This window comes from Prionailurus bengalensis, chromosome E2 (genome assembly GCF_016509475.1).
Source record: "Prionailurus bengalensis isolate Pbe53 chromosome E2, Fcat_Pben_1.1_paternal_pri, whole genome shotgun sequence".
NCBI lineage: Eukaryota > Metazoa > Chordata > Mammalia > Carnivora > Felidae > Prionailurus > Prionailurus bengalensis.
Window position 1 is genome coordinate 58,949,158 of NC_057352.1, and position 19,190 is coordinate 58,968,347.

Sequence of the window (19,190 nt, forward strand, 5' to 3'; positions counted from 1 at the left end):
AGCGGCCCCACCAGCCCTTTTACGACGCTGGAGGCGCTGCCCTCCTTCCGCTCGGGTGACCTCCGGCGCGGCCGGGTCCTCCTCGATCCCGTGGTGCTCCGCGCGCGCCCTCGTTCCTCTCTTCCGGTAGCGGGCAGCCCGGGCATAGAGGGCGGTCGCGGCGGTCGCGGCAGGCAGCGTCGGGCGGCAGGTGAGCGGGCGGAGGATGGCGGGAGGCCCTCGCCGCGGGGCCGGGGAGGGCCAGGGGCCGGCAGCCAGCGGACGAGCGTGCCCGCGACCCGGCGGCCCGGCGCCAGCAGGGAGCGGCGACTGGGCCTCGGAGCCCTGTGACATTGAGGCCGGCCGGCGGGGTTTCGGGGCTCGGGGGCCGCCGGCTCGCGGCCTGTGTGCCGTCCCGCGGCATCCCGCCTGGCTGCACCTGCGCCGCCCCGGCCGTGGTCTAGTTTCGGGGTCTGACCTTGGAGCGCCCGCTGGCCGAGGGCGGGGCCAGGGGTCGGCGGCTCTGCAGCCTAGGCCGCAGCCCTCCAGCTACGACTGCGCGACCGCACCGGTTTAACGGGGCTCGGGGAGAGCCGCCCCGCGTCCGCCCACGCGCGGGCCAGGCCCGGGGAGAGAAGACGCAGGGTGCGAGCCAGTTCAGCCCTGACGTCATGCTTATGTTTATTGTGCATTTTCCCAATGCGTTCGGCGTCCCTTTGGTCATCAGCAGTCCCCTGCTGAAGTCCCCGTTTGGAAGGAAGGGGAGGTAGGGGAGATGGGCCCGAAGCTGGAAGGACCCGGGTGGGAGCTGGGTCATCCAGGTCATCGCTGTCCGCGGACACTGGCAGTGGACCAGGCCGTATTTGCAGCCTTTCTGCCTGATGTCTTTTTCCTATTTTAGGCACCTGCTAGGTTTTTAACCAAATGCTCAGTTGCATGCAGTGCATGCCGGTACCTTTGAGCTGTTTACCCTTTTCCTCCAGACAGTGGAGCCCGTCATGGTAGCTCAGCGCTTTAGGGTTTAGCTTTCTCAGTCTCCTCACTAAAATTTCTTCTCCTTGTTTTTTTTTTAACAAAGCCAGTTTTCTGCTAATTTCCTGTATATATATTTCCTGAGTATATATCATGGCGTTTGGCCTGTTATGAAGCCCCGTAAAAATGTGTCGATTGTTAATAAAAATCTCATTCTCGGGTATTTTGTGAATTTAGAGTCGGTAACGAAGAAACGGTGGGTCATAGATGTTGGGGATAAAAAACCAAAGTTGCATCGACTTCCCAAATGCACTGGAATCCCCGATGGGTGTTTGCCCTTATTCATAGAGAAGGTGTGCATTTTTCTCTTTCAGAATGTTGGCTACCAGAGTGTTTAGCCTAATTGGCAAGCGAGCAATTTCCACCTCAGTGTGTGTACGAGCACATGGTAAGTGTAACTTCTTTTAAATGGGCGGAGCTGATTTCATCCTGTTCCCACTGTGTGTGAGCTCCTGTGCCAGAGTTTCAAACACAGATGGTCTAAGGTGGCTCAGATCCTGATTCTGCTGTTCTGGGACTTCGGGGGGGGGGGGTATCGATATTTTAACAGGGCTTACCTCTAGATTATAGAGCATGTATGATCATGTTGAATACTAGTCTGGATTTTTGCTTACACTGATATTTCTCCCCTTTTCCTTCCCTTCCCGTTTTTTTCAGGTTCAAGTTCCACCCCTTTCAAGAGATCTCCACCATACACGACTTTAATGATTTCCCCTCTCCCCCTAAAAACGTCCCAACCATTTATCTTAAATACCACTTGCATTGTTGGGGCAATGGAAGGGAAGGAGCTTGGACTTCTAGCCTGAGCAGAATTTAATCTCATTTTTGTCTTGGATGAGCTTCTTACCTGTAGGAATCTCTTCTCACCTGAAATATATGTAAAGAGTTTAGTTCGTGCCCAGCACATGGCGAGTTTAGTTTTGCGTTTATCAAGCATCTTCGGGCCTTTCCCCAGGATGTTTGCCATCTGGAGAGGGACAGATATGTGAAGACAGTGTTTGAATAAGTGATGTACCCTCAGAAGAAACACTTACCCTGGCCTGGGGTTCAGGAGAGGTTTTTGGAGGGACGGCTTCTCTGTGCTGAAGTATTAGCAGGTTTAACCTTATATTCTAGAGGAGAATGGCATCCTAGACGGAGAGAAAGCCAGCGAAAGGACAAAATGCAAATTACCATGGCAGGTTGTGTTAGGGAGGGGTCAAGTGCAAGGCTTGAGTAGTGATAACTTGGAGAGCAAGGCCTATGAATCCAGGGGCTCAATAACCAGTAACTGCTACTGCCTCAACTGCTTTTATGTGTGAATTTTTCCTTGAAATTGTGTCCTCGAATTGGTGATCCTGTCTGTTGTCTTACATTTTCCTCCATTCCTTATATTGTCCAGGATAACACAGATCATCTAGTGAGAGTCTTGTTGAAATGTTTGTTATTTAAATGGGGATGTAATAAAGACAAGTTTGTTGTTTAATTAGTAGGTGTGGAATGAAACACTCCTTCACTGTAGGAAGCCAGGGGTATCTGGGTGGCTCAGTCAGGTAAGCATGTGACTCTTGATTACATCTCAGGTCAAGATCTCACGGTCGTGGGGGTGAGCCCTGCGTTGGGCTCTGCACTGACAGTGAGGAGTCTGCTTGGGATTCTCGTTTCCTTCTCTCTCTTGAAATAAAGTAAACATTTTTAAAAAGCCTAGCAAGTACCTTAATGACAGATTATATTTTGTTTCTATTTTGGCTTTGCTTATGTATTTTCTTAGCTTTGTTTAATTCGTTTGAGGTGCAGTTTACAGAAAATACAATTTACCTTTTCTAAGCGTAATGTTCTGTGGATTTTGATAAGCTCACACAGCTGTGTAACAGCGATGCCAGTCAGGACTACGACATTTGCATCACCCCCGAAAGTTCCTTCACGTCCCCTTGGTCATTCTGGCCTTTCATAAGAAGCCAGCTTCCTTCTCTTTACAGTGGCATTAGCCAAAACTTACTCTTAGTTAAATTAGTCCCTTTTTGAAATCCTCCGGTGGCTTCTCGTGTCTGGGGTAAGATCTGCACTAGGCCTCTCTGATGTTATCAAAGCAGACTCAAAAAGGAAATGACAAGACCCAAGGCAACTCTCCCGGGTGCTCAGGGTCCCCGTCCCCAGGGGTGTGACACATTCCTGGTGTGCGGCAGGCTGTGGCTTCTGCCTCAGAACTCTAGAGTTGTTATTTTAGAAAAGCCTTTCCTCACCGCCCTTTGTGAAGATGCTGCCTGGCCTACATCATCTTGCTTTGTCTGCTTGGAGGGCTGACATACTGGGGTTTCTGTGTGTCGTCTCTTGGCTTCCAGGATGCAAACTTTTTTGAGGCTGAGAACCTGCTTTTCTTCATTGCTGTGTTTTCGGTACACAGTACACAGGTGGAGAAAACTGCGGTCCGTTGAATAGGTCTTGTCCTTTTTTTTTTTTTTTAGGTTTATTTTTGAGGACAGAAGGAACACATGCGTGCCTGAGCAGGGGAGGGGCGGGGCGGTGGGGGGGAGACAGAGGATCCAAGCAGGCTTGGTGCTGTCGGCCCAGAGCCCCACGTGGGACTTGAACTCATGAACCGTGAGGTTGTGACCTGAGCCGAAATCAAGTGTCAGACCCTTAACTGACTGAGCCCCCCGGGCGCCCCCGTCCTTCCGTTTTTAGCTTTCGCGCGTGGTGCCTGAATACACGGACTGGTTTTCCCCCCGAGATAGTAGCGCTTTGAAGTGCCACTGGCAGCCGCCTCTGTGTCTGGGTGCTTGTGCTGTGACACGTGTGATTGAGGGGGCCGCTCCTGATTCCCCAGATTTCCTCAGCAGAGGCTCAGGGAAAGACCCACCCAGCTGAGGACAGCAGTGACGAGCCCCTCGCTCAGATGCAAAGTCTCTCTTCATCTCCCTCTTAAAGGAATGCTTGGTGTGCTAATCTTTGTGGGGTGTGGGGGACCAGGCCCAAAGTGCTGAGAACCCTTGCAGCCCCGAGACCACAGTTGGCCGTTCTTGTTCTAGAAAGTGCAATTTTATGCTGAGAGTGGTCCAAGGTTGCGAGCATTCGCATTTTTATAACTTTACTGAGGGGTGATTGACACGACAGACACGGACCCATCGAAAGCGCCCTTCAGTGGTTTTGAGTTGAGTTCCGGAGCTGTGCCATAACCACCGGTCAGTTGTGGAATGTCCTCGTTACCCCAGTTTACGTCTGTTTTTAGTGACTAACGGGAGCTGAGTGCTGGTATGCGTCTGTTTCTTTTAGGCCGCTCAATTTCATAGAACCGTGGAAAGTAATTCCAGTCCTTGGTTCCACCTTCAGGTTTTCGGAATCGGGCTGTGTATGCGTAAGTCACTTGCGCTCCAGAGATGAGCATCTGGAGAAATCGTGCTTTGCTTGAGGTGCAGCGATGGGTCACTGCTGTTAACGTGACCCGGGAGAGTGTGCTCATGGCGACTCCGCCAACGGAAGCGAAGCATTTTTGCAAGACCTCACTCCTCCAGACCAGTTTGGATCACAGCGTTTTCTTGCAAGCATAGGTTGGAATTGAAACAACAGCTTTCAGCAGTGGGAAAGCCCTAAATACAAATGAAGATACTCCTTTGTTTTCTGGCTTCTGAGCTGTGTCTCTTTCCTTGAGCAGCACACAGATGCGTGCTTGTTTTAAGGCACTGAGATTCCTATCTCTTGGAGCAGAAATCCCCCTTTTGTCCTCTCTCCGCTGATAACAACTTGGGTTTGCTCTGCCGGGAGTTTTGTGTGTTCAGTTACGTGGACGTGTAAGCACACCAGGGGTTTATCTTAAAAAAAAAAAAACAAAAAAAAAGTCCCGGGATCTTCTGTGACTTGCTGAGGACGCGACTATTTCCTCGTTCTCTTGACTGCCGTCCCTTGTTTCCTGCTCTACGTGCGCCCCGATTCCTTTCCTCTGCTGTACCTTTTCTTTCTCCTGAGCCCCCGTGCCGTGACCTGGGACCCACGGGTGTGTCCGCTTCTGGCCTGTGAGCACCCACGGGCAGCCGGCTCCGTTCGCTGCTCTCAGCTGGAGCCGCAGTGAGCGTGTAACAGGTGCTCAGCCAACATTTCTGAACCCGTGAACGAATGACACCTTTGACACCCCTGTGGGGGTAGTTGCGTCCCTCCTCTGTTGGGCGCAGGTTGTTTGTTTCTGGGACAATAAACAGCGCCCTGTGTCTTGTTTGTGACCTTTGGACGCTTGTTTCTTTTACGAGTTTTCTGTCGATTTTGCTCTCCCTCCTTAGTTTGAGTCTCCTGCAGAAGGGCCTTCGTGTAGGCCAGCAGGGCGTCCTGAGAGCCCCGCGTGCCCTCTGCGTGGTGCTGGTACGCGTGGCCCTGCCGTCCCCGGTGGCAGTTGGCCTGGCAGGGGCGTGTCGGCTGCGAGAAGGGCCGCGCTTAGCCGGCCCCACACCCTCGCCCCGCCGTCTGGGCCTGCTTCCCCCGACGGTCCATCGGCCCTGTGACACTGTGGCCTCAGTCCCTGGGACGACCGAGGTCTTCAGGGTGCACACGCCTGTCCTCCCGTGGGTTGGCCACTCGGAACCCGTGTGAATTTTCAAACACTCGTCACTGTGTTTTGTAGGAAGCGTCGTGAAGAGTGAAGATTACGCTCTCCCGAGTTATGTGGACCGGCGTGACTACCCCCTGCCCGACGTGGCTCACGTCAAGAACCTCTCTGCCAGCCAGAAGGCCTTGAAAGAGAAAGAGAAGGCCCCCTGGAGCAGCCTCTCCATCGATGAAAAAGTTGAATGTGGGTCTTGAAGCAGAAGTGTTGGCAGACCGTGTGAGAGAGAATGTCTACCGGGGTCTGGGCTGTGAGCTTGGGGGCGCCGCCCAGAGACCGGCACGGGGCGTGTCCTGGGGGCTTGTTCCCGGGCCCCTGCTTTGTGGGCTGGCCGCACCTCTGCCCGGGTCCCTGGGGCTCCGGTCCCCCAGGAGGAGGGTGCGGACACGGCTTCTTGGCGGCCCTGCCGGGTGGGCGGTGTCCGCTCTAACTTACTGACAGAAGATCAGAGGCCGAAAGTCACCGTCAGGTGGCAGGGGGTGGGGGTGAAACTCTGGGGACTCCGTGGATCCTGCACCGTAACCCGAGGAGGGAGAATTCACTGGTTCTGTGGGGTTTTCGTGCTCAGAGCAGACTAGGTGTGTTCTGTCCCCTCCGCCACCCCTCGTACCCGTGTGGGAGAGCACGTGCGTGTGCGCTGTGCCCCTCGGCCGCATCGTGGGCCCCGCGGAGGAGGGGCTGCCGGCACAGCCTCCCCTCACCCGCACCGACGGCTGTGCTCTCTCCCCAGTGTACCGCATGAAGTTCAACGAGAGCTTCGCGGAAATGAACAGGAGCACGAACGAGTGGAAGACGGTTGTGGGCGCCGCCATGTTCTTCATCGGCTTCACCGCCCTCCTCCTGATCTGGGAGAAGCACTATGGTGAGTGGGGGTCGCGGGGGCCGGGGGTCTCGGGTCGCAGCCACGCAGGCCCGGATCGGGTCGGCTCCGCGCCGTCTACCGGCGCCCGGGAGTGGGCCGTGGGTGCCTGTGCACGAGGCGGGCGCCCCCGTTCTGGGGTCCGGCTCACGTTCACCGAAGCGGTGTCAGCCACCTTCTGACTTCTTCGCGGCGGGCCGTGCTCGGTAGCAGAGGACTCCCTGCTCTGTATGGCACACCGCCTTTCTGTGACGCTTTATTACGTTATCGGAGGACGGTGTCGGGAAGGTTCGGCCAAGGAAAAGGGTGTTGTTTCTTATCGAAGGGCTGTTTCGACTGAATAGGGACTGTGTCTCCATAAGCAGAATTCTGGGTCGTTAGACCTCACAGGGTCTGCACAGAGGCCGTTGGAGGTGTCCGCCGTTCTGTGCTACCTCTGCCGGGTTCTTTGTGTCCGGGCAGAATGGCTTTTTCCCGTTCCAGCTGGCTGTGATCTGTACCTTTGGCCTGACCGTGGACGTGTTCCTCAGGACTCACAAGTCACTCGTGGTTTCTTGTTTGTGCTCAGCGCTAGTCTGTACGCCCCCTCGTCTACGTCTTACAGAGCAGACATTGTGCTCTCAGCTCGTGTTTCATTGATAACCTTTCGTCAACAGAGAATAGTTTGGAAATATCAAGAGTTGTCAGTGCCCAGAATTCGAAACCCGGGTGTGGGTGTGGGTGTGGGTGCCGAGCAGCAGACGACTTTGCTAGCCTGGCGGCCAGTGTGTGGGGGGAAGGCCTGACCCGTGTAACGCGTGGGCTTAGAAACAACCTGTCAGGACGACGTCGTCTCATGAGATTGTTTTGGGCTTTAGTGTATGGCCCCATCCCGCACACCTTCGAGGAGGAGTGGGTGGCTAAGCAGACCAAGAGGATGCTGGACATGAAGGTCAGCCCGATCCAGGGCTTCTCAGCCAAGTGGGACTACGACAAGAACGAGTGGAAGAAGTAGGAGCCGCCACTCCGCCCACCCGAGCCTCGCCTCGCCTCGCCTCGCCTCGCCTCGCCACCTCCGTGCAGCTCAGCGCGGCTCCCGGAAACTGTCATGTTGCAGTACCGATGCTAATAAACGAGCAGTTTACGTGAACCCTGCCGTGGTCGCTTCTTTGGTGACTGTAAGCGCCAGTGCCCGTTGTTTGAAACGGTTTGTCCCAAGTGTCTGCTGCAAACATATCTCGGGTGTAGACGAAATAGCAAGAGTAAGTCGTTCAAGGGGATGTCGTATAAAAACGAGAAACGTAGGGTCTTTGTACGCGGGGTGTTTTGGTTTTGATTTCGACTAGAAAAGCTGGACCAGCAGAAGCCCCCATGGCTGTTTTTCTTCTGGGACCGCCCTCCCGCCTTGACATTGTCAGTGCTGGTTGGAGTGGGTGACCGTGGGCTTAGGAAGGGCGGGCTGAGCTCCGTCCGTGATGGACTTGGTTCCCGGGCCGCTCTCAGCCTTTTAATTTAGAAAGCGACATTGGAGTCCGTGCCAGGGAACTGGCATCATCCCAGCCCCGGCAGGCCCCCTCTGGGCTCGCATCCCGCTGTCCTGCTCTCCCGCCTGCCCTGCCCGCCAGATCCCCTCGCTGATCCCTGGGGGCCCTGCCGAAACAGCAGAACAGATCCTAGAACGTTCCATGCGAGGAGCTGTGCAGAGGGCTGGCACAGAGGGGTCTCCCAGCAGCCTCGGGGAGTGTGCGGAAAGTGGGAGGCGGCCTTTGAGAAGCGCAGCCGTACCTGGGAGGGGAAGTTGGCCTGGGGCTCGATCAGAGGCTGTCGCAGGTGGTTAGAAGGCTTGAACTAAGTGGCTGAAAGTTTAGGTTATGTAAAACCCCTGATTGTGGAATCGTCCTGATGGTTTAGGAATGCCCTTGCTCCCTTGTTTTGAAGGGCACACTGACTTCCCTGGGAGGCCCTCCCCGCCTTGGGGGGAGGGATGCTGGGATCTGCAGATGATGGGAGTCTGGCTGTGAGGGCCAGTATGAGGCCAGTATAGCCTCCGGATGGCCTCACCTACAAAGCTCGGGCCTCCTGCTAGATGGTACCATTTTCAGCTCTTTCCCAGGGTGGGCTCCTGCATGGGCCCGAGGTGCCTGACGTGGCCCAGGGTCACTCCTGACTCATTACCTGGCCCTTCTGACCCTTAAATGACCCATTGATTGAGAACCTACCCGGGCCAGGCACTTCAAGGCCACTGTCCCTCCACAGAACAACCCCGAGAGGAAGGGGCCTTTACCCCGGGTTAGACGATGGAGCTAAACGGGCCTACAAGTGGAGGGCTCTGCCTGAGGGAACTCGAGAGAGTCCTGGAGACGGTGTTTGAAGGTCCTTCTGACCCCCGGACTCTTATGCCGGAAAGCTCCAGACAAAGTCTCCTTGAGCCTGGGGACTTTCTCTGGGGTAACCAGGCTTTCTTGGCCTGCCCTTACCGTGTTGAAACCTGCTCTCTTGAACTTGCTAAGAGGGTTCTAGTTGTATGTCAGCATCCGTTTCCAAAGTGTGACCGTGGAGTCCTGTCGTCTGTGTCCTTGCCCCTTCCTGCCACCGTAGTGGCAACTCGGGAGGGAGCAGCGTTCGTGCCCGGTTCAGTCTGCCACCCTTACGCCAGAGGGCCACCTGACCTTTGCTCTCTCATCTGCATGCTGTGGGGTGTGACAGACCTGACCCTTGGGGCCCTTATCCTTACAGGGCTCGTAGGAACACCGAGGACGAGTAAGACGATGGGCAGAATGGGAAGCTTCAATGATGCTCCTCAGGGTTGATGGAGACAGGGTTGGGGTGGGTGTGGGAACAAGTTGAGGTTGGTTGGGGGAGGGCTCCCTGAGGATGTGACTAGTCAAGGACCAGCCAAGAAGAGCGTCAAAAGTTGTCTTGGGGTGGGGGTGCGGGTGGCAGGTGGAAACGGTTCCAGACAAAGGCCCTGGGAGGACACAGCTGAAAGCCCACCAACCGGGCTGAAGTGCCGTGCGGGGGCGGGGAGGAAGGAAGCTGGGGCAGGGCGCTGGGAACACCAGGGAGGCCGGGGGGTCCCTGCGCCCCTAGGAGTGGGGCTCCCGACAGACCCAGGCTTGGTCTCCACGTGGAGCCATCTGCAGAGCCCCCGCCCCCCCGCCCGGCAGCTCCTCACCTTTTGCCGGGAGAGTTCCCGGCTATTGAAATGCACCTTGTCCCTTTTTACTATTATTTTTGCCTCTCACTCGTGTTCACCTTGTTACCAGCCGGCAGCTTTCCACCCTGCACAACTTAAAAATCATTCCGGAGGCGCCTGGGTGGCTCAGCCAGTTGAGCGTCAGACCTGTGACTTTGACTCAGGTCATGATCCCAGAGTCGTGGGATCGAGCCTTGCGTTGGGCTTTGTGTTGAGTGTGGAGCCTGCTTGACATTGCGTCTCTCTCTCTGCCCCTCTCCTCTGCTCTCCCTCTCTCTCTAAAAATATAAATAAATAAATAAGTAAATAAGTAAATAAATAAAAGTTAATTCCCTGCAAAGGGACAGTCAACAGCAGACTTCTGAAACACAATCCTAGAAGGCAGAAGGCAGTGGAACGATAATTTCCTCTCGAATGACAGAATCCGTGAAACGGTTATAAGGAGCAGAGAAAGGAGGATCTTCATAGGTGAAGATCAGCTTTTATTACTGACTGATCTCTGGAGAAGTGCTGCAGGGCACGGTCGGGAAGAAGGGGATGGAACTCCGAGGGAAGGAGTGGGCCGCGAGAAGGAAGGGCAGAGGAACCGGGAGCCGTGAAGGCAGGTGCGCCCCCGCGCCGGTGAGGGCAGCGGTGAACTCGACGATGACAGTTGTGGGGGCGAGTGGCTAGCAGCATGGGGAAGGGATTCTAGGAGGGTGGAGCCTGCAGTGACCTCCTTCTTGAGTGTCTGTGAACCCCCACATAAAAACAGCAACTAGAGAAGCCAAAATCCGTAGTGACGGTATCAGAAAGTGAGGCAAGGAGGTATTACTCCCACGGAACACCCCTTCCCAACGATGGAGCGTGGAAGGCGGAAGCTAGGGAATATCAACTATGGCTCCGTGACCAGTCCACTTTTTGTCTCTTCCTGCGTCCTGTCTGCTTCCTATGGCCTGTCTGCTTCCTGTCTGCTTCCTATAACCTGTCTGCTTCCCGACAGCTTGCGGTCTGCTGCTTTGTACCCCTTGTGTGTTACCGGGCGAGCTTCTTCAAAACTCAGTAGTGGCGGCTCCTTCCATCACGGCAGTTGAGTCTGGTCTCGGTCTGTCACACCCGGGATTAGCCTAGCAGAGTTCTTCGAGAAGGCCTGGTACAGGGGGAGAGCAGCGCGCAGCCGGGCCTGGGATGTGGAGGAGTTTCTGTGTGCGTCCTGCCGCGGAGAGGCTGTCAGCTGGGGCTTTGAGGAGCCTGAGGCATCCTGGGTCCCACGAGGTGTCACAGAGCGGTCTCCAAAAGGGAGTGTCACCGTGGTGGGGGCAGGAGCACGGTCAATTAGTTTTTTCGAAAAGAGCAATTGAATAGGTTGAACATGTATTTTTTTTTTTTTTTAGTTTATTTTGAGGGATCGTGTGCGTGCATGCCTGGGGGAGGGGCGGAGAGAGGGAGAGAGAGGATCCCAAGCAGGCTCTGCATGGACAGTGAGGAGCCCCCCATGGGGCTCGAACCCGTGAACTGTGAGATCATGACCTGAGCTGAAACTAAGAGTCAGATGCTCAACCAGCTGAGCCACAGGTGCCCCGAACATGTACTTTCTAAAATAATTTTTTAATGTTTATTTTTGAGAGAGAGACAGTCTGAAAACAAGTGAGGGAGGAGAAGAGAGAGAGGGAGGCACAGAATCCGAAGCAGGCTCCAGGCTCCGAGCTGTCGGCACAGAGCCCGACGCGGGGCTCGAACTCACGAACTACAAGAATGTGACCTGATGTGAAGCTGGATGCTTAAGCGGCTGAGCCACCCGGGCTCCCCTACGTGTATTCTAAATGCATCTTTGATATTGGTATTTGAAGGAGAAAAAGATGTTTTTAGCCTAAGAGAACGTTGATAGCATTTTTTCTTTAAAATAGGTTTTTATTGCAACATAGTTGCCAGTATTTTTACTTTAGTTATGTTATTCTTAGTACACACATAATTGTCCTTTTTAGTTTTTAAAAAATTTATTTAAAATATGATTTATTGTCAGATATCTTCCATACAACACCCAGTGCTCATCCCGACAGGTGCCTTCCTCAATGCCCATCACCCACCTCCCCTCCCTTGCACCCCCCATCAACCCTCAGTTTGTTCTCTGTATTTAAGAGTCTCTGATGGTTTGCCTCCCTCCCTCTCTGTTTGTAACTTTTTTTCCCCCCTTCCCTTCGCCCATGGTCTTCTGTTAAGTTTCTCAAGATCTACATACGAGTGAAAACATATGATATCTGTCTTTCTTTGACTGACTTATTTCACTCAGCATAATACCTTCTAGTTCCATCCGCGTTGTTGCAAATGGCATGATTTTATCCTTTCTCATTGCCAAGTAGTATTCCATTGTATGTATAAACTACATCTTTTTTTTTTTTTTTAATTTTTTTTTTTTCAACGTTTATTTATTTTTGGGACAGAGAGAGACAGAGCATGAACGGGCAAGGGGCAGAGAGAGAGGGAGACACAGAATCGGAAACAGGCTCCAGGCTCTGAGCCATCAGCCCAGAGCCCGACGCGGGGCTCGAACTCACGGACCGCGAGATCGTGACCTGGCTGAAGTCGGACGCTTAACCGACTGCGGCACCCAGGCGCCCCATAAACTACATCTTCTGTATCCATTCGTCAGCTGATGGACATTTAGGCTCTTTCCATACCTTGGCTGTTGTTGAAAGCGCTGCTATCAACATTGGGGTACGTGTGCCCCTGTGCATCAGCACTCCTGTGTCCCTTGGGTAAATTCCTAGCAGTGCTATTGCTGGGTCGTAGGGTAGATCTATTTGTAATTTTTCGTGGAGCTTCCACACTGTTTTCCAGAGCAGCCGCACCAGTTTGCATTTCCGAGATAGCACTTTTTTGATAGCGACTCTTAGAAACCCTTTTCAGATTCTGTCAAGTCTTCTGGGTGCTTTGAAATGCTTCACAAGTTGAAGCCGACATTACCTTCTTGCGTCTGACTTGCCTTCAGAGCGTTGGTTTCCCCCGGTGCAATGAACTCCCAGGACTATTCCCGCAGCCCTCACACGTGTCAGATGTCGGCTCACTCCACACGTCGCCTAAACCCTAGACCGCCCAAAGGCTGGTGAGGGGCTGAGTGTGCCTCCAGCACCTGGGTCCCGGCCCTGGCTTACCATTGTCATGCATCATTTGTTCACAACAGCTGGGAGTTATTCACTGCATTTTACAAAGTCAGGGATGGGGGCACAGAGAGGTGCAGTGACTTGGCTGAGGTCACACAGCCGGTAAAGGCAGTGCTGGGATTCAACCCCCCGGTGGCCTGCACCAGAGGCCCATCAGCAGCTGCTGTGGTGCAGTCTTTGCTTGGGCCCCTGGCCCACAGTAGGTGCTCAGTAAATGTTTACTGAGTACACGTGTCCAAACTCTAGGACGAGTCAACCTCTCAGGATCTTTTCAAATGACTTCCTCATCTCCCTGTGACGGCCACCACTTCCTGGCCGCTGAACCAACCAAAAGTCGACACCCAAATCAGCCACAGTCGCTGTTGTCCAACTGACCAATCACATCACAGCAGCTCAGCCGTCCCTTCCCAGACCTGCCCTACAGGCAGCATCTGGGATGGGTGTTAGGAATCCCATTCCTTCCATGAAACATAATCGTACGGTGCCACTGCCACTGTGAATCTGGTGCACAAGCAGGGTGTGGGTCGCAGACAGGGATGGAAAGCGACACTATCACCGTCGGGGGATTATGGTCCCCTGTAAGAAGCCGATGGGCGCTCTGGCCACCGCTCTCAAAGATGCGCCCGTGGAGGTCCAGGCCCGGTCATTGCTAGTCTGAGCCAGGGTGACCACCTCGTCCTGGCTTACCCTGGGACCTTTACAGTTTTAGCTCAAAAGCTCTGCGTCCCTAGGGTTGTCAATTACGTTGTGTCGTAGGACACGAAGGCCGTCCTGACAAAGTCCCACAGGAAGCACATGAACTGTCCATGCAGTCGACCACACATCCCGGAGCCCCTTGGTCCCAGGGTGACCGGAGGGTTGGCCACCCAGCTGCAGAGCCGTGTTGAGAGCGGGCATCCCTCCCGAGGGCGCTGAGGTTCACGAGGAAGTTCACGGTGAAACAGGCTTTGTTCCCGTGTTCCTCAGCCCCGGCTGCGAGGTGGGGTCTCCTGGCGGCCACCTGAAGGCACTGAGGCGTGGGCCTCACCCTGGGTGTGTCAGTAGGGCTTTAAAATCTCCCCCGGGTGACTCAGTGTAGGTTCGAACTGCTGCGTTCATTCCCAGGTTGCCTGGAGAATGGGTGGGACCAACAGACTTCTGCCCCAACCCGGGGCTCCTGAGCCAGCCTCTCCAGGGGAGCGAACCTCGAGTAAGTAAGCCCCCAGGCAGGTGCTCTTGAGGCCAGGCTCGGGGTGGGGGCACCACCTCCCCCGGACGAGCCTGGTGACCAAGGGGGGGACCCAGCTGCTGAACTGGGCTGACGGGAGAGGTAGGGAGGTGTTCGGTGCGAGGTCCCCGCGTTGACACGGGCTCTCCCCCATCAGCAGGCTTTCGAACCTCACACCCTCACAGAGGTGGCACGGGGCTGGCTGTCATATCCCCTGTGAACACGAGGTGGCATCCAGGCTCCGTGCTTGTCCTGCAGCCCCTAGAGGTTGGCTCTGCCTTTACATTTCTTCCCCCTGGTGAGACTTGTCTCCTGGAAAGCTGGAGGAGAGTTGGTGCAATCTGGGTTCTGGACGGTGGCCTGAATCGTCCTGCTGGGCGTGACGTTCCTTTGAAAGTCTCGTGTCTGCTGGTGGACATTCATGGGCATATATATTGTAGTTTGCTCCACCACACGGCTGTATTTGTTTGAAAATGGGAGCGATTATTTCTGCAAATTGAGAGTGAAATGGACCCCCCTCCCCATTTCCCTGGGGGAAAAGCTTTTGTAGGCTTCTCAGCACCGCACACGTCAGAGGTGAACTCACCTTCTCCGACTTGAGGAGCTCAGATCCGTGTGATCGGGCCCCAGATCTGCCTCCACCCCGGGGAAGGGGACGGAGCGAGATGGACTCCCCCTTTGTCCGTGTCCCTACCGATGCCAAACCTCTGCGATTGGAAGGACGGGACCCCCGTCCTCATGGGTCAAGCGAGACGCATTTTCATCTGCTCGGTAAAGCCCCGTTTATTTCCGAACTCGTGTCGTTGTCAAATTACCCGTGAACTGCTTTCTACTTCCAGGCTCCGAGGGTGACTGTTATGTAACAGAGCTGAAAAACATCGTGTCAAAGGCCCACTTTGGAAATGGGGAAACAGAGCCTCTGGGAGCCGGGCTGTGTGGGGTGGGGAAGCCAGGCCCTGAGTCTAGTTCTGGTTGCCCAGTAGCCCAGTGAGCGCCCTGCCTCTTCCTGCCTGGTGTCACCATCTGAAGAGGGTGGAGCACAAGGACAGCTGCCACTGGGGAGCCGGGCGGGTTCCTCAGCCAACCTGCAGACTCCGGCCACACGCAGCAAGTCCTGAAATGCCAGCCGACGGCATCCGCGGGGCTCCCGCAATGGACACCGCTGCTTTGTGGCCCGGGGTCTGTCCAGGTTGGTGATGCAGCTTCCCCATGCTGGGAACACTGGGGTTTTACAGGGAAAATGAAGTTTCCAGAGACCTTCTCAGGGCCTTCTTACGTTGACATGTTTTGGCTCTCAGCCTAAAGTCGCTGAGCCCAGGCTCAACCTCCCTGCCCCGCAGAGCACTGAGCAGTGCACGAGCTGCCTTCAGGGCCTTGCTTGTCCAGCTCCCCTGCCCCCAGCGTCACCAGGAGAGAGAGGCTTCTTATCCAGAGTGGGCAACAGCTTGGGTTCGCACTTCTGGCCTTGGGCTCTGGGCTTCTGGTCGTGTGTGGGGCAGCCTGAGGGACTGGGCTGTGTGTGTGTGTGCGTGTGTGGTGAGTATCTCAGAAGCCACAGGAGTAAACAGGGTATGTTTTCTTGGGGCATCGTTTTCGCTCAAAGTTTTGGAAAAAAGTTCTTACTGTTTATAAGTAGAGAAAACATGGATATACCGTAGAACGGAATGAAAAGCTTAAGTCAGTTTTAAAGATAAAAACACATGACTTCAAAGAGATTTGCACGGGGGCCAGTTGGAACTATCCGTGGCGGAGCTCTCCTCTGCTTAAAGCAACTTGAAGAATAAGTCCGTGAGCCACACGCATTTGTTAAGTACATGCTATGTGCAAGGCACTGAGGGACCAGGAAATGGGAGACACAGCTCCCGCTCACGATGGTCTCATGGTCGAGAGAGGGGTCTTAGCTTCATCACCACCATCACCGTCACCATTATTACCTTCTTCTTCATCTTAATAAACTTCAAAACACCTGTTTGCCTCTCACTGTAACCCTGGTTTCTAGGATGTTGCCTGACACCTATGAGATGGCCAATAAATATTTACCAAATGGGTGCTCGAGCGGGACATAATCAAGACAATGTCTGTGTTGTGTATTATCTCGGTTCCTGTTTACTGCAGTCCTAGACGTAGGAAAGTAGAGTTATCTGTTCTAGATGGGGACGTTGCGGGAGGCTGGACACCTTCCAGAGGCCGTATGCCAAGTAAACGGTAGAGTCACGATCTAGATCCTGGTCTGTCCAACTGCAGTGCCCGCAGCTCCGCCTTGCCCCATGGTGGCCTGAGGATCCTGGCACAGCCATCAGCTTGGACTTGAGCTGAGAGGGCACGAGCCCCCGAGGCTGGCTGGGTCGGGACGGCTTTGATTTAGCTTCTCCACGGGAGGCTGAGACGATCCAGTGTCCGGATGGCAGAGACGGCCAGCTGGAGTTGACCACATGGGTTCCGGAGGTGTGACAGCAGGGAATTTAGGCAGCAATTTCATGTTTGGGGATTCTTGGCCAGTAGCCACGTGGGCTTCGGGTCCCGCCAAGTTGTTTCTGCATGTGGCGGAGCTGTGCTCGGCTGGAGGGCGTCTCGTGGGGTTTTCCCTTTGATCAGGAGTTTGCTGGGGGCACCTGTAAAGCAGAGTCACAAGGTTGCCCTGGAGGACTTTCCCGGCCATTAGGGCCACTGCTTCCTCAAACCTCCCCGAGGCCCCATTGGAAAACACCAGCGTGGGATCCTCATGCGTCTGGGAGAGCTGCTGTTCTGGGGCTGGGAGGTGATGGGCTGGGGAGACTGAGGGCCCACGTCAGGTGCCTGGATGCAGTGTTGGGTGCTAGCTCGGCGTTAGGGTCGGGCAGAATAGGAGTGTCCTGTGGCTGCAGAAACAAGTTATTCCAGACTGGGGGCTTAAGACAACAGGCATTCACTCACTCTCCCCGTTCCGGAGGGCAGAAGTCCAGAGTCAAGGTGTGGGCAGGGCTGTGCTCCCTCCGGAGGATGCAAGGAAGGACTTTCCTCTTCTGGCGGCTCCTGGCATTCTTGGGTTTGTGGCTGCAGCGCTTTGGTCCCTCACCCCATTGTCACGCGGCCTTCCCTGTGTCTGTCCAGTTTCCTTCCCCTTTCTCTTCTAAGGACACCTGGCATTGGGTTTATGGCCCACCCTAGTCCAGTGTGGCATTTGTGAGGACTCTATTTCCAAACGAGGTCACGTTCACAGGGTCAGGACTTCACCGACGGGGGGGGGGGGGGACGTGGGGAGGACACGATCCCACCCCCAGCAGATGGCACCGCTGCCCTCGGCCTATCCCACAACCGTCACAATAAACTACCAGAGCATTTGAGTTTGGACTTGACTTAGGAGTTGGCCTTTTTCAGAGTGCAGGGGACGTTTTCTGCCTCTGCCCCGGGCCACGACCCCTTCCTCAGAGCACCACTCGGATTTCTGGTGGTGACTCATCACCCCTTGGACGGGGGCTGGGTGTGGGGCCTGGCCTGAGCCCACCGGGCATCCCAGTCCAGAGGGATCCGTTTGTGGACGGATGGTGGCCTGTGACCCCCCCCTTGTGCACCGTCGTCGGGGCCCCTGCCGGAGAGGCTGGGGGAAAGTGCTTCTTCTCCACCTGAGTCTGGACCCCCGGGGCACAGGGGGGTAGTGAGCCCACCTGACCACCAAGCCCACGGGGCAGAGTGAGCCAGAGATGGAGAAGAGAGTTGTGCTGTCTGGCGTAATTTGAGCCCTGGATTCAGCCTCACCATGAGCCAATAAATTCCTTTGTTCTCCTCCATCCCCTCAAGCCAGTTTAGGTTGATTTTTTTTTTAATCATTCATAACAGAAAGAGCCTAATTAAGCACACGGGGTCAAACACTTGGAGTCGACACCCTCTCTGAGAATCCAACCAAAGCTAAGACTCCTTTCCCCAGAAGCACTATGAGCACACACAACTGGGCGAGCGGTCCGGCCAGGAGGCCAGCGGGGTGCCGGGAATCTCGAGCTGAAACCGACCTGACAGAAAATGCTAAAAAGCCCTTGGATGCCACCCCGGAGTCTTTCCCGGATCTGAGATGGGAGGAGACAGAGCCCTATGCTGGGGGAGGGGGGGGGGGGAGTTGGAGGGGGGGGGTCTGCCTGCCTCCCAGAGGGACGGGAGCCCAGGGCAGCGGCATCAGGTATCTGCTCTGCACCTCCTGGGCCTCCCGCTCAGTCCCGGCTCCTCCCCTTGCCACCTGCAGTCTCGGGGGCGGCAGGAAGTGGGAGGGGGAGGTGGGCGTGACCACGCTGGGGGTTGGGGGATGGGGGGGTGGGGGGGGGGCGGCTGCCCGGAAAGCTGGGCGCCCCACCTGGGACGGCTTCTGAGGATGCAGCCCCGCGGCGCTGTTTAAAATAAAAATAAGGGAAACAAGCCCGTGTTTACCTAGAGGGGAATGTGGAAACGGATGGTGGCACTTCCCTCGGTTCGTCTGGAAGCTGCAGGTGCACGAGTTCCAGCAGGGAGGAGCCCCCCGGTGCGGGGAGAGGCTGCAAGAAGCTGAGGGCGTGGTGCCCGGGCGCGGAGCACCGCAGTCACGCGGTCCTGGGGGGGCCCGGGGGCGGGGGGGAGCGGCGTGGGCGTGTGAGGTGTGTGCAGCTGCGGCACGGGGCTGCCCCGGCCGGCGCGGAGGGGTCTGGGGGACGCAGGGCCGCCAACTCTGCCTGGGCTTGGTTCTTTGCCGACCGTGAGGCGTAGACCCAGGAGAACCTCGGCCCCAGGGCCTGCCCTGCGGGGTCCCCGCGAACCCTACACTTGCACACGCAGGGTGTGCGCCCACGCTCAGGCACACGCGCATAGGCACACACAGCACAGTGCACACGCCCACAGTGCACGTGGACCCAGGGATGTGCGCGCACACCCGGAATGCTGACGGCTCCATGTAAGTCCCCAAACCCCTCCACCCCGGATCCACCTCAGGATTTCCTGGTTAGGTGGTTCGGTGAATTGCGTTTCCCTTTGCGCAGTCAGAGTGGGTGGCTTTCTGTTACTTGTGGCCGAACACCTCGACTTGAATGCGCTTCATGGGGTCACTTTACGGACCTTGGGCCTCTGGGGAGCGTTTCCGCCCGGGATCCAGTCCACCTTTCCCGAGCGTAGATGAAAAGCTCAGGTTTAGCCAGGTGAGCTGTGCAGGCGTAAACAATAGCCCGCCACCCTGTGACCGTGTGGCTGTGCTCATGGAGACCGAGCGTTGGTCACTGGCCTCCATGGGGTTT

The 19,190-nt window shown here is 55.6% G+C and overlaps 1 protein-coding gene across 1 annotated transcript; it reads left to right on the forward strand.

Annotated features, from left to right (window-relative positions):
- Positions 1–23: 23 nt before the first annotated feature.
- On the forward strand, positions 24–7,569 carry LOC122494568. Its single transcript, XM_043599821.1, has 5 exons — positions 24–190; positions 1,326–1,399; positions 5,600–5,767; positions 6,312–6,443; positions 7,298–7,569. The coding sequence occupies exons 2-5, from the start codon at positions 1,327–1,329 to the stop codon at positions 7,432–7,434; spliced, it is 510 nt and encodes a 169-aa protein (XP_043455756.1). The 5' UTR covers positions 24–190; position 1,326; the 3' UTR covers positions 7,435–7,569.
- Positions 7,570–19,190: the final 11,621 nt, after the last annotated feature.

Bases quoted from the DNA above. Each gene is read 5' to 3' on its own strand.
- LOC122494568 (XM_043599821.1), top strand. From the start codon at position 1,327: ATGTTGGCTACCAGAGTGTTTAGCCTAATTGGCAAGCGAGCAATTTCC. The intron at 1,400-5,599 runs GTAAGTGTAACT...TGTGTTTTGTAG, and splicing joins AGTGTGTGTACGAGCACATG to GAAGCGTCGTGAAGAGTGAA. The intron at 6,444-7,297 runs GTGAGTGGGGGT...TTTGGGCTTTAG, and splicing joins GATCTGGGAGAAGCACTATG to TGTATGGCCCCATCCCGCAC.